This window comes from Rhinolophus sinicus, chromosome 6 (assembly GCF_057876585.1).
Source record: "Rhinolophus sinicus isolate RSI-liver-muscle chromosome 6, RSI-T2T, whole genome shotgun sequence".
Classification (NCBI taxonomy): domain Eukaryota; kingdom Metazoa; phylum Chordata; class Mammalia; order Chiroptera; family Rhinolophidae; genus Rhinolophus; species Rhinolophus sinicus.
In genome coordinates, this window is record NC_142506.1 from 15,826,128 (window position 1) to 15,840,844 (window position 14,717).

At 44.3% G+C, this 14,717-nt stretch overlaps 1 protein-coding gene across 2 annotated transcripts in view; it reads left to right on the forward strand.

Annotated features, from left to right (window-relative positions):
- The window catches only part of SAMD12 (sterile alpha motif domain containing 12), a 366,678-nt gene that overhangs the window by 25,381 nt on the left and 326,580 nt on the right, over positions 1–14,717 (forward strand). For both annotated transcript variants that reach the window (XM_074316667.2, XM_019714627.3), the window contains exon 2: positions 12,960–13,138. In XM_074316667.2, coding sequence (XP_074172768.2) covers positions 12,960–13,138 — 179 coding nt within the window. The remainder of the gene's footprint in view (positions 1–12,959; positions 13,139–14,717) is intronic.

Consider the following 14,717-nt stretch of genomic DNA (forward strand, 5'->3'; position numbering starts at 1 on the left):
AGTCAAACCAGAACCTATCAAGCCCTTTTCACATTTCTGTCACTTGACAGATACTTATGTTTCTGCCTGAAATATTCTTCCTTTTCCTTAGTTGACAGGATAACCCTTTCAAGAGAATTTTAAGCTTCTCTTTTTCTTCTCAGAAGCCTTTATCTGACCTTTGATCCCCCTCCGCCTTCCCTAACCACACTGACCAGTCACCACTTTCTTTCTTTTTATGGAAATTGCATGTGCATGCAGATGTGTACACCTAGGGTCAGGGTATTTGCTTTTGAAGAAATCAATATCAGCAAGATGATATTCACAACAACAAAGGAAGAAATAGATGCAGCAATGGTTACCATTTCCTGAGCACTTACTAGGTGCCCGGCATTGACTAGGCACTTTAAATACATTTGCGTTGAACTCTTCTAAAGTTTTATTAAACAGTTATGATTATTCCAATGTTATAGGTCAGACAGTCCTGTCCAAAACTACATAACTTGCCCAAGGCCACACAGCTAGTCAGCGGTAGAGCCAGATTTGTTAACTCCAAAGCCCATGGTTTTACTAACTAAACAGTAAGATGTGGAGAAAAAGAAATCTTATTCCTAGAGTAGCATGCTGTGGGGGGAACAACATAGAATGTGACGTGAAAGATTTCTTGTTTTCCTTTCCCCTTTGTCATTTTTCCTGTTGACTTAAACAAGTTGCTTAGATCTTTAAGTCTTTTCCTCCTAATAGCTGATTCCCTCCTTCCAATATCTAATACCTTAGTGATAGAGGAAGAAAAGTCCTCCGTGTATGTTAATTCTGTACTTCTTCCTCTTTTCCTGAGATACCAGGTTGGGATAGATAAAGACTTTTTAAACAATTAGTCCCCCTTTTTTTTTTTTTTTTTTTTTTTTTATTACTTTGGTTTGTCAGAGAGTGCAGTCAGTTGGAAGTATGTTATAAGGGTGCAAGTGTTTGCTTTTATCTTTCTTTTTAACCTCATTCATCAATTCTCACCACGGTTGCACATATATTTGAAAACCTGTTCTTTATTCCTGTGGCTTTATTTTTTAAGTATTTGTGTATTTATTTATTTTACTGAATTTCACTTTAGCTTGCACTTCTCACTTAGGATTGCCACTTGCCACTTCTCAAGTGTGTACTATGTTTTTAAAAATTACATGGCTACTATTTTTAAAAACTGTTAAAATTAATGCCAACTGTTCTTCCATTGTGATGGAGGAGGGCAATAGGATAAAAATAGAGGGTTGAACACGTGGTATTGGGGTCTTCTATATGTGTTATCTCACTTTATCAACACAATAACAACGTAAGGATTAATAATATAATATTAGTATTTCCATTTTACAGAAAAGAGGTGATATAACTTGCCCGTGCTTAAATATATACAGCAATAAAGTGGTTGAACTTGAACTTCAATTGCTGTGTAGCTTTCTGTTGGGTGGGGGACAGAGATATGGATGAAAACAAATAATTCAAAAATCACTTGTAAACTTGTCTAAAAATAATTAAAGCTTATCTAGTATGTGCATTGTTTTTGTTACAGTTTTTGCTATTTTATATACAACAGAAAGCATGTATCTTAAGTGTTCAGTTCGCTGAGTTTTGATACTTGATAGTATTGTGTAACCAAAGACAGATGTAAAATGTTTCCATTTCCAGGAAAGTTTCATTTGCCCTTTCTATTAATTCTGCTGTTGAGCCCATCCAGTGAGCTGTTAGTTTCAGTTATTTTCAGTTACTATATTTTTTAGTTCTAACATTTCCATTTGGTTCTTCTTTGTCTTCTATTTTTTGGGGGTGACTTTCTGTTTCTTGGCTGAAGCTTTTCGTGTGTGTGTGTGTGTGTGTGTGTGTGTGTGTGTGTGTGTGGTATAATGGCTCATGAAGCATTTTTTATCATGGCTGTTTTAAAATCTTTGTCAGATAATTCTGACCTCTGTCATCCTGATGTTGGCATTTATTATCTTTTTCTCGTTCAGTTTGAGATCCTCCTGGTTCTTGGTTATGAGTGATTGTTGGTTAAAACTTAGATATTTTCATTTTATGTTATGAGTCTCTGGATCTTACTTAAATCATCGGTTTTAGCTGGTGTTCTTTAACATCATTCCGACCCAGTGGAGTTAGCAATCCAGGTTCCTTACTCTGCCTCAGTTTGCACCTGGGAAGTGGAGCCTCTTCGCTATCCCTGCGTGATGGAGCAAGTCCTAACTTCACCAGGCTTCCCCTGACACCACCCCAGGAAGGAGGGGCTGTCTTCTGTTGTCTGGTGGGGGTGGAGGTACAGCCTCCCCATATTATCTCAACTGACACTGCGGGGGTGAGAAGGTGGCCTCATTACCAGATGACAGAGACGAGAGGTTCCGTACTCTGCCTTGTGTGACACCACCCCCTTGGGAGTTTCAGGGCACCTTACCCTGTTTCCCTGAAAATAAGACCTAGCCAACAATCAGCTCTAATGTGTCTTTTGGAGCAAAAATTAATATAAGACTAGTATTATATTATATTATATTATATTATACTATGCTATACTGTGTTATATTACATTAAAGACTGAGTCTTATATATATTATGTAAGACCTGGTATTATATGGTTATATTATATTATATTATATTATATTATATTATATTATATTATATTATATTATACCGGGTCTTATATTAACTTTTGTTCCAAAAGACGCATTAGAGCTGATGGTCGGGCTAGGTCTTATTTTCAGGGAAACATGATATTACAGCCTACCGAGAGTAGAAGTCTAGGGTCTCCACTCAGCTTCTGCTGAGTGGTTGAGTCACATTTTTTCTGTGATATTTGAGCAGAGCAGTTATGGTCTATTCTGTCTTGCTAGACTGCCCCTTTCATGCCCCTTTCCTTTGGCTAGAAAGAGCAGGCTTTTGTTGTCATATTTTTTGTCTGTGTCCTATGACATTTCTAGATTGTTGGCTTTTTCAGCTCCATGTATGGAATATATGAGGCAAAAAGAAAGCCCAAGGAACTCACCTCCTTATCATTCTTTGACTCCCAAGGTCCCTAAATGTCTGCTTTCTCTATCCCTTTCAAAGTCATCTTATTTTTGCCTTATATATAATGTCCAGGGTTTTAATTTTTCCTCAGTGGGATGCATTCAGAAAAGTATGTCTATTCCATCTTTTTAGAAGCATCCAAGAGACATTACTTTATCTTAAAAAATAAAGGACATAAGAAAAATCAGAGTAGATCACCTATAGTAAAGGAAAGTATTGTTTCATAAAATCTCTAATTCATATACATAGATATAGATATGTTTGGGCACCAGCTCACAATATGAAATCTGTTTCTTATAGTATCACAGTTAGAAATGTTTTGAAGTCACCTGTGTAGTGACTTCAATCTGACTTCTCTCTCTCTCAATCTGACACCTCAATCTTTTTGTCTAAATCTTCATAGAACCTCTAAATATCACTGTCTTAGTGTTAAATTCATGAATGAAATGAGTTCATGTTTGTGTGCCTTAGAGATTCCCAAAGCTTTCCCCCACTCTATTGATGTTGAAATATATAAGTTAAGCATTATTATAATTTCTGCTGTATTTAGATTGTCTAATCCAGCTTTCATGGGTAGGAAGGGTGAATAGTTGATTTGGTGATGACACGTAAGTAACCTTTGGGGAATGAGGTTCCCTTATAACCACTGTTTTACAAAGATGACATTATCTAGACATGCGAGCCAGAGTGAGGAAGCTTCATGTGGCTTGGAAGAGGCAGTGTCCTGACACAGATGCACGTGGTCCGAACCTCTGGCTGGCCCAGCTCTAAAAGCCACATAGTAGTCGTCAGAGCTGCCATCTGGCAAGCTTGTATGGATGACAGAGTGTGCTTTTTTGGGGGGTCCAACACTTAGTCTTCCATGTTATTTCTTCCCCTCTCTTCTCATTGGCATTTGAATCCAGAATAGAGTAAGTCAGCTGCATTAATTAAACTGATAGGTAGAGTGTTATGTGTATGTGTTATGTGTATCTATGAAAAAGGTATGAAACACAGGCTGTGCCCTCTGTGAACTTTCTCTCTAGGTAGAAGCAAGGCGTATACATGAAATTGTAAGCAGTGCATCTCAATTCTAATAGCTAATGATGGGATTGGGCTATATTTGTTTGTAAGGTCATTCCTTCATTTAGTGACACTTATTGGGTGCCAAATATGTACAACTGTTTAGTGTTTGCAGGCACACAGATAGTCTCTGCTCTGCAGAAGGCTGTCACATAAATCAGTTTCAGGACAGCACTGTGGTTCTGTGACTTCACATAGTTTTGGCAAATTACACAATTAGGTTGGAAGCGACTTTTATTTGCTCTTTTGAAAAATAGCGATGTAAGTTCCTCATAAGAGGGGAATGGCAGTGACTAGGATTGAATCAGGATCTTTGCATTGTACCTCTGCTCGTTCTGTAAACAGTGAGAACCTGCTGTAGGTGAGTTACTGGACTGGGAGCTTAGTTTGTAAAGCTCAGTAAGATGTAGTCACTTGCTTCAGGGGATTCCTAGTCACAGACGAGACAGACACGTTAATACATGTTGTGACGCGTTGTTCACACACACACAGGACATATGTGTATCTTCTAATGGGTGCGAAGCCAGTTAAAGCCTCATAATGGAAATAAGAAAGTATTTACTACTTCCTGAAGGGTTTCCCATGAAAACAAGGGGAGGGCATACGATGTGCAAAGATGAGCTCTGTCAAAGCAGAAGCACAAAGCATCTTGGGAGCTGCGAGCAGTTTCTACGTGATGGTAGAAACCCTTGGTGCAGGAGTCTGAGCAGCCTCCAGGCCAGTGGAAGTGTTTGCACAGTGGCTCTGTTCACAGCAAAGCTCAACCTAAAGGAAACTTCAACTTGAATGAGGCTCCATCCCTTACTTCACTGCAGAGAGAGTGAGGGGACGTGTGGGTGGCGATTGAAAGGACTGGGAAGCTGGGTGACTTCTTGGCAAACGAGAACCCCTTATTCTTGCAAATGAAAGCAGCAATGCCAGCACATATTTCTGTTCTTGCATCATATGGAGGAGACAGAATTGAGGCCTGGCTCTTCTGGATAACCTGTTACTGTGCCCCGAGTCACGTCAGGATGGGATCCCTCGGAGGTCAAGTCCAGGAAGGCCCAGGCTTGCTTCCAGCAATTAAAGCGCCTCTTGCACCCGTCAGGCTGGGGCTTGTTTTGGAGAACATGTCCTTCCGGGGAAAAGTTCTAAAGTAATCTGGTACTGTTGAGCTACCATTCTACCATTCTTCTTCTTCTTTTTTTTTTTTTTTTTTTTTTGGAGAAAAAAACACAAAGCATGTTCTAACTGAAAATCACAGTGCTATTATCGATTAAACTCTCAAACCCTTGACTAAAGAAAGTATCTTTGGAGCTTTTATTTCCACTTAGGGAGGCAGAAGGGGGCTGAAATGAGAGTGGGGAGGTTTTTAGGGTTGTTTCAAATTTTAGTGTACAATACACATAACATAAAATGGTCGTTTTAACCACTGTTAAGTGTCCGAGTCAGTGGCATTTAGTACATTGTTTGGCAACCATCACCAGTCTGCATCTCCAGAACTTTCTCATCTTTCCAACCTGAAAGTCTGTACTAAGCAATAACGCCCCCCCCCTCCAGCCTTTGGTAACTGCTCTTCTACTTTCTGTCTCCATGAATGTGACTACTCTAAGTGCCTCATAAGTGGAATCGTCCAGTATTTGTCCTTTTGTGACTGGCTTATTTCACTTGGCATAATGTCTTCAAGGTTCATCCCTGTGGTGCCAGAACTTCACTCCTTTATAAAACTGAACAATATTCCATGATATGTATGCACCATATTCCATTCATCCACCAATGGAAATTTGGGTTATTTCCCCATTTTGGCCATTGTGAATAACGCTGCCGTGAACATGGACGTACACGTATCTCTTCGCGTCCCTAGTTTCAATGTTCTGGTTGAACAGCTGGACCAAATGGTCATCCTATGTTTAATTGTTTGAGGCATCACCATCCAGGTTTCCATGGTAGGCGCACCATTTTATATTCCCATCAGCAATACCCAGGGTTTGAATTTCTGAGGGAGTGCATTTTTGCACGTGAGAAAGAGATGGTACCTTCAAAATGGCATCTAAAGACAATGCTACAATGTGCATTTGCAGTGAAAAATGTCCCTGTTAAGTTTAAATGAGCAATATTTATGAGTGTTTTGGTTTTCAACTCTTCACTTTGAAGTACTCAATGAGAGCAGCATTCACATTAGCGTGACAGTGGCAGCACTTCAGGTGAAAATGACCAGCAGCCTGCAATGTCAGTCCAATAACTAGACATCCGTAAGGCACAAGTATGGTTAGGAAGATCAGGAGACATGAGGAGGGTCTCGAAGCCAACCTGTGAGCAGCTGAGTCCATTCAATTGGGCAAGGAACTTTAGTGGAAACAAGAAAGGGCCGGGACGTGGACAGAAAAGAGCGAATGGGGGCCCCTTTTACATGATGAGCAAAGAAATGGCAGTCAGAGCTTGGAAGAGGCCATTTGCAAATTGCTTGGTTTATAAATATTAGGGACATGAAATTTGAGGGAAAACACAACAAAGCCTGTCAGAAATGGTTTTAAATAAACAAACCTAAGCACCAAAACCTAAATCAACTACTGGGTTTTCAGGCGAGGAGGGAACAGCCACGGAGGATTAAAATATTTGTGTGAAGAAGAAGGCTACGTGTGTAGAAAGTCTAAAGACTCTATTCTACCTTGTGTTTATAGATACCTTACATTTTGAATGCTAGGTATGTTACTAGCAGAGAAAATTTCCTTTTGATTGAAGACATGATCATGGAGAGAGAGGGGATTGCTGGTTCATTCAGCAGTGGAACAAATGTTTCTTTTTTTTTTTTTTAATTTTATTGGGGAACAGTGCGTTTCTCTGGGCCCATCAACTCCAAGTCGTTGTCCTTCAGTCTAGTTGTGGAGGGCACAGCTCGCTGGCCCATGTGGGAATTGAACCAGCAACCGTGTTGTTCAGAGCTCGCACTCTAACTAACTGAGCCATCCGGCCGCCCTGAACAAATGTCTCTTTGATGCCTGTTTCTGTGCCAGGTTCTGGACATGGGGGGTGGCGATCATGGAGGTGGATATGGGATGAAGCCTGCCTCGAGGAGCCTGCAGATGTGGTAGGCGACAGACAGGTCAGTTAGGCAGACATCCTCCATCCACTGAGGAGAAGTGGCACCAGGGTGCTGTGCAAGGAGGGAGCATGGCAGCGGGTGCTCGGCTCCGGTACCCAGTGACTCCTAGAAGACTTTCAGAAGAAGACGTCGGAACTGACACTTGGGCTGAGTAGGAGTTAGCCTCCCAAAGAAGGAAGTAGGATGCAGGTGGAGCAGAACCTCTTTCTACCAGGAAAGAGGAGGAAAGACGTATTAGAGTCTGAATTGGTGGAGAGGTGATGGGGAAGAAGGACAAGTGGTACCGGAAGCGACTGGCAGCTCAGTGGTTTTCCTAAACCACAGATCTTAAGGCAGGGAACATCTGGGGATCACGCTAGGGAGAAAGACAAAGGCTACACATTTTTCTTTTCCTCATTAATGTCTAAATCCGTCCCAGGTGAATCCCCCAGCTCCCTACATGAGCACACCTTTTTTTAGTAATCACAATTGTAGTATATTTAATTGAGTATTCATTGTAAGTGGGCTATTCTTTGCAGCTGGGAAAGCTGATTGAGATTAACAGTAATTAGCCTCGTGCTCTCATCGGTTTTGTTCTCTCTCTACCATGTTTCCCCAAAAATAAGACCTAACCAGAAAATAAGCCTGTCATGCAGGGAGGCCTGCGGGGTCTCTGCTCCCGCTCCCCATACAAGAACGCAGGATATGGTGAGGCCAAAAAGGAACACCCACGGAGCCATAGGTAGGGGAGTCATACCACTATATTCTCTCTGGCGGCACTATACTCTCACTGGAGGCTGGATCCACACTGTCCGCAAACCGCCATCCACACTTGCCAGCCCAGCCACCATCTTCTTGCTAGGCCCCCATTCTTCTCTCTTCTTTTTCCTCTCCTAGCGTAGCCACAGCAGTTATATTAGTGGCCAAGGCTCACTGGTTACAGCTGACGGCCAACTAGCCACAGCTGATGGCCATGCAATCACATTGATGGCCATTTACTACCTGAGCCAGCACCTGTCTATGTGAGACCGAGAGCCTGGAAACTTCTTTCTGGGGCTCTGCCCCCACACTCCACCCCTACAGGCTCTCGCCTCACAATCTACGCGACAAGGGTCTTCCGCGAGGGGCCCTGTGCGAGGAGCCTGAAGGTGAATGCAATATCCTGAACATAGCCAGGCTCTCTGGGCACAGCCAGGGTTTCTCAGGGCACCACCAGTGCTTCTGGGCACGGCCAGACTTCCTGGACTTCTTAGGGTACCACCTGTCTTCCCGGACACAGCCAGGGTTTCTCAGGGCACTGCCACTCTCTGTGGGCACAGCCCGACTTCCTGGGCACAGCCAGGGTATCTTCAGGGCTCAGCCAGACTTCCTGGACCCAGCCAGGTCTCTCAGGGCACTGCCACTCTCTGTGGGCACAGCCACACTTCCTGGACACAGCCAGGGCTCTCAGGGCACTGCCACTCTCTGTGGGCACAGCCACACTTCCTGGACACAGCCAGGGCTCTCAGGGCACTGCCACTCTCTCTGGGAACAGCCCGACTTCCTGGACACAGCCAGGACCTCACAGGGCACTGCCACTCTCTCTGGGAACAGCCCGACTTCCTGGGCACAGCCAGGGTATCTTCAGGGCTCAGCCAGACTTCCTGGACTCAGCCAGGGCTCTCAGGGCACTGCCACTCTCTCTGTGCCTCTCAGGGTACCCTGCTGGAACAACAGCGACTCACAATCAAGGTGCTTACATATTCTCAATGGCGGCCAGTCAAGAGACAAAAGCAAATATCCCCCAGTTCCACTAACAACAGTTCCCAAACAAACAGTCAAGCGGTCCATTAAATTAGGGATGGAAGGCAATTCCCCATAGTCCATAGTCATTCACCAGGGCTGTCCTGGTGAGGGACGACCGTGACCTCACCCTCATCTCCCATGGAGGACTCAGCAAGCGTTACCTCCTGGGACTATAAGTCCTGCATCCGGGCTGCCTGAGCAGGAACTTCCCCGGCCCACAGGGCTGCAACGACCTTCGCTTTCTCCGGCCTGTGCTGGTTGGGGAACCGTCCACATCTTTCCACCTCTCCACGGGGCTCCATCTCTCCAGCAGCTGCATGGCTTTTCCTGTGCTGGTGGGAGAACCGTCCACGTCCTCCCACCCCTCCACGGGGGTCCAGCTCTCCGGCAGCTGCTCCTCCTGGTCTTCCTGAGACTGAGTGTTCATACACACAGACTGCTCCACCGCCCTTCAGGGAGCTTTGGCCGGCACCGTACCCTGCTCGCTGCGCCATTTGTCGTGAGGGGGACCCTGCTCGCTGCGCCATTTGTCGGGCAGGGAGGCCTGCGGGGTCTCTGCTCCCACTCCCCACACAAGAACGCAGGATATGGTGAGGCCAAAAAGGAACACCCACGGAGCCATAGGTAGGGGAATCATACCACTATATTCTCTCTGGCGGCACTACACTCTCACTGGAGGCTGGATCCACACTGTCCGCAAACCGCCATCCACACTTGCCAGCCCAGCCGCCATCTTCTTGCTAGCCCCCATTCTTCTCTCTTCTTTTTCCTCTGCTAGCGTAGCCACAGCAGTTATATTAGTGGCCAAGGCTCACTGGTTACAGCTGACGGCCAACTAGCCACAGCTGATGGCCATCCAATCACATTGATGGCCATTTACTACCTGAGCCAGCACCTGTCTATGTGAGGCTGAGAGCCTGGAAACTTCTTTCTGGGGCTCTGCCCCCACAAAGCCCTAGTGTGATTTTTCAGGATGACATCCCCTGACCATAAGCCCTAATGCATCTTTTGGAGCAAAACTTCATGTAAGACCCCGTCTTATTTTCAGGGAAACACGGTATCCCTGCCTGAGTTGGGCCTTGTGCTTAGTTCTCGGTTATCCATTTGGCCCCTGCCTTGTTGAGTAGCAGCCGTGTAGTTTGGGGAAGGTCAGCTGATTTAAAGGTAATCCTATCTCTGCTGTCCGGGTTTTAGTTCACTAGTTGGCATGCATTTCACATTGGTCTAGTGAGAAAAAAATGAAAGTTGGAAGAAAAAGGAACTATGGTCACTCAAGGTGTTTCTATTGCTAGATTACAACTAGAAACTCGTAGCTTTAGGTGCCACGAGAGAACCCGGGCTTAGGCAGCAGTGCTGTTGTGGGTAGCATGATGGAGAGATTAAAAAACATGTATACGTCAGAGTCCTTGGTGACATTGTTGAACTCTAAACTTCTACCGTTACTGGGCTTCCTGTTCTAAAAGTTAATACATTTTCTTACTGTTTAATCCATTTGGGGTTTTGTACATCTGAAACTTGAAATCATCTGTGTCCCGGACGGTATGTGATCTTTGTAACCTTTAGCAGACACCTGTATGACTTTGGTGTCTATAAGTCTTTGAGCCTCATTTCCCTTATCTGTGTGAAATGAATATAATTACGTCTCACAGTTTTTCGTGAAGACTATTTGAGATCCAGCACAAAGCCTGAGGGAGGAACTGTGAACTAATATATATGTTGAGTGCCTACCATGCACCATGAAATGGGTTGGTCCTTGGTTTTAGGAAGCTTAGGGGCTAGAAGAGAAATTCACAGATAGTTTCCATATAAAATGGTATAAAGTCACCTGTGTGGACCTTTGTACCATCTGCTTGCAATTATTCAGTATTTGTGGAATGCTTACTGTTCCAGTCACGTGATCTAACATAGAGTGGGACCAGGGGTGGGGATGAGGAAGGGGAGTAAGAGAAGGCATGTCCGAAGAAGTGGTATTTAAGCCAAAACATGAAGGATGAGTGGGAATTAGGGAAAGAATGGGAAAGAACATTTCAGGCAAAGAGACATGTACGAAGTCCAGGAGGTGTGAAAGAATTTGGTGTGTTCGAGGATGTGTGTGGTCAAAGTGGAGTGAACGAAGGGTAACGTGGTGGGAGATGAAGTTGGAAAGGTGAAAGGAGGATGGCTAACGAAGGGCCTTGTTGAGCACATTAAAGATTTTTGAATACTCTAGATGCAAAATGAAGCCACTACAAAATGTCTCGTGATTTGATGTGCACATTTTTTAATGGGATTTTGGGGGTCAAGGGAGGGAGAGCCGTTGGGCTAGTTAACCCTCTGGAAGAGATGTGGGTAGCTTAGACGAGGGTGATGGCAGTGGTGGTGGAGGGAAGTGGATACATTTGAGCAGCGTTTTGCATGTAGACGATACTGGATCTGGTGAGAGATGAAAGGCATGTGGTGAATCATGGAAAGAGTGATGTCAAGGGTGACTCTTGAGTTTCTGTGTGAGTAAGTGGATGAGACTGGACAAGGTGAATATTTTTTTTTTCATAGAAAAACCAAGGTTCAGTTTTGAACATGTTAAGATTGAGATATCGGTGACACACTGAAATTGGGATGTTGAGTAACCATTTTATTTATATCTGAACTTCATAAGAGAGGACTTTGTAGGCTGGAGTTAAAAATGTAAGCGTCACTGGCAGGTTGATTGTATCAAAAGTGATGAGAGTAGATGGTACCTGTTAAGGAGAGAGTAGAGAGTGAGAAGAGGACGGACACATTAGCCCACTTTTTCTGGGGAGACTTCTCTCACCTCTCAGGTTTAGTAAAATATTTGTTTAGCAGCCTGGTCAAGTGAAAAGGAAACCCTGACCTGGATGTGGAGCAGAATAAAAGAACTTTTAGAATCGCACAAGTTGGTTGAAGAGGAAGAATGATGAGCAAAGGGAAAGCTGAAGATGTTGGGTAAAAGGAATTTATCAGTGAAGTGGAGTCCTGAGGGAGATGGGAGGGGATTTAAGGTCCTGGCTTTAAATCCCCTGGAGAGGCCAAAGGGAAGGGAGTAAAAATGGGAGTGTAACTGAATTCGAAGAATTGGGGTCACAAGGAGGTGAGATCATTTCCTAACAGAAACCTCAAAACACGTGTGTTTTGCACGAACACACCCACAGCCCCCACCGCCCACCCCTGATGGTCGTGAGGGTCATTTAGGTAAAATGTGTGGTTCCCATAATGTTCGCTTCTACTACTTTGACAATACTGGGTACATAGGAGGGGCTCAGTAAGTATTTGTTGAATGACTTAATTGTCTCCAGAAAATGGGCTTTAGATTTCATGTGTAGGGATATCTGTGTTAGAGGATGTGGAGAGTAAGACGTGAAAAATGAGAAGCCACTCGCCTGAACTCCCTTGAGTCTTCCCGTCTGCCCTTTCCTTCTCTTCCATGTAGCAGGAATAACGCTGTTTTAAAATCGCTAGTTCTTTTGTCCTTCATCTACCTCTTCTCTTGGATTGTGAGTTCCTTGAAGTTCACATCTGTCATGTATCCAGCATCTGTGTTTCTCGGATCTAACCTAGGGATGGCATGTCATAAGTGCTCAGTAAGTATCTGTTGAATGAATGCAAGAGGGTGAACTTGAGTGGATGCCCGAAGACTAGAGACGGTTCAGAAGGGGTGGGGCGGAGTGAGCACTTTCCCAGATGGAGGCAGAGATTGAAGCTAAACTGCAGGGCTTGCCATAATTGCATGCGTGGGAGGCAGTAGCAAAGTTGGCTGATTTGGCGTTCTTGTCTGTAGTGCGGGGATTTGTAACTTGCTCGAGGTCAAACAACTTGGAACCGATGGTTTCTGGATGTGCACTTAGGTCTTTCTGACCACAGAGCTCAGGGTTTCCCATGCTCCTTCCTCGCCTGATCCTTCCCCGTAGTTAGCACACCGCCTCTCACTTCACAGGTGCCTTGTGGCTTCCCACGTAGGCCAGGTGCGATACTGCCTGCCATGGACACCTTTATGTGGTTTGTTTTCTGAGTTCTGTCTCTCCCTCTCTCCTAGCTCTCCACTGCGGTTTCAGTCCCCGGGGTATTGAGCACCCTGCCCATGCTGAAGGCATTAAATTGCAAATCGAAGGTGAAGGTGTCGAATCTCAATCCATTAAAAACAAAAGCTTCCAGAAGGTGCTTGACCAGAAAGGAACCCCCAAGCGACTGCAGGCAGAAGCAGAGACCGCTAAGGTAGGTAATAGTCCAATGCATGAAGGAGATTCTGAAGAGGCAGCTTTGAAATTTTGTGGTAGAAGAACTGGTGGTGCTTTCGCCAATTCCCATTGTCTCTTCAGTTTAACAAACACTGCGTCTTGAGTTTTGATATTAGTAATAAGTGAACATGTTTACTGCATCCCCTTTGGGGTGAAATCGAAACACATTTATGGTCAGTCTCATAGCAGGAGGTTCTGAGTACAGTGTAGAATGAGCTATAGAGAAGAGCGCCTTGGACTTCAAGCTGAAAGATTTGTTTGCCAGGCTCAGATGCATCATTTGATGATGTTGGGCAAGTCATGTGACTTTCCAGGCCTTAGAGTCTCCATCAATAGAGTGGGTATTATAAAAGCTACCTCCCCCATTGGGTTGAGCACATGAAATAATACGGTGCGTGTAGAAGTATGTTGTACAAGGTCCAGTTGGTTGCATGAGTGTTGCAGGGCTTTGGCTGACAAACACTGTTAATAAATGATAATAGCTGATGTTTTATTAAATATATCCCTATATGCTAGGTCCTGTGTGAAGGACTCTTGATGTCCTTATCGTGTCTCTGTAACGATTCTGTGAGCTAGACAATAGTAAACAGGACCCTAACTAATGAAAGATATCATCCGTCCATTTTGTTGGATACTGTGTTCTGTTTTAGCCTTTCTCCTGGATGTAGGTACAAAACACACATTGGTGGCCTGGGAGATGGAGGCTACATGGCTCCTTAGAAGGACAACCTCTTTGAAAGGTTTTCCACAGTGAAATGGCACTCAGCGGGTTTTTGTCTGAAATCCGTGAAGACGATCGTGCTGGGGACACATTGTTGACAGTGGTCGATTTGTTTGGCCCTTAGGGGTGGAGAGAACCAGTCTTCAGATGCTATGTGGTTTCTCCCTTGTGCATTCCCTGCAAAGGAATTTCCTTTCAAATATTTGAGGGAATGAGTATGTGCATGCCTTGGAAAGCAAATGTCTCAGTCACCCAGGAAAAATTAAGTATAGGCACACCTTGGAGATATTCCGGGTTTGGTTCCAGACCGCTGCAGTGAAGTGAGTCATAACCTTTTTGCTAGTGGAGGATCTTGCCATCAGTTTGTGTTGGGAAAAAAATAAAAGCAACATCTGCGAAGCACGATGGAACAAGGTGTGCTTGCAGACACTTGGCTGTCATACAGTAACCACCACCCTCCCCCTAAAAAACATCTTCCAAAATCAAATGTGAATTGTTTTTTTTTGGTTTTATCTGCAGTTTTGAATAACTACCGTTGTTACTTCTCTTTAGTGTGGATAAGTAAAAACTGATGACATTAAGTGTGTGTGAGTGCGTGTGTGTGTGTGTGTGTGTGTGTGTGTGAGTGTGTGTAGTGCGGAGGGAGAATGACAGCAAGGAAACCGCTGTAGATATTTTGCACTAGACATTTTGGCTGCGATAAATTGCACATCGGAAATTGGTTGACGATCATTGAAGTTTGGTTTGTGAGTAGAGCTGGAAATAAGTGAGCCCTATTTTGACATCTAAACCTCCTCAATCTCTGATGCCACCAGCCATCTTGAATGAATGAGGG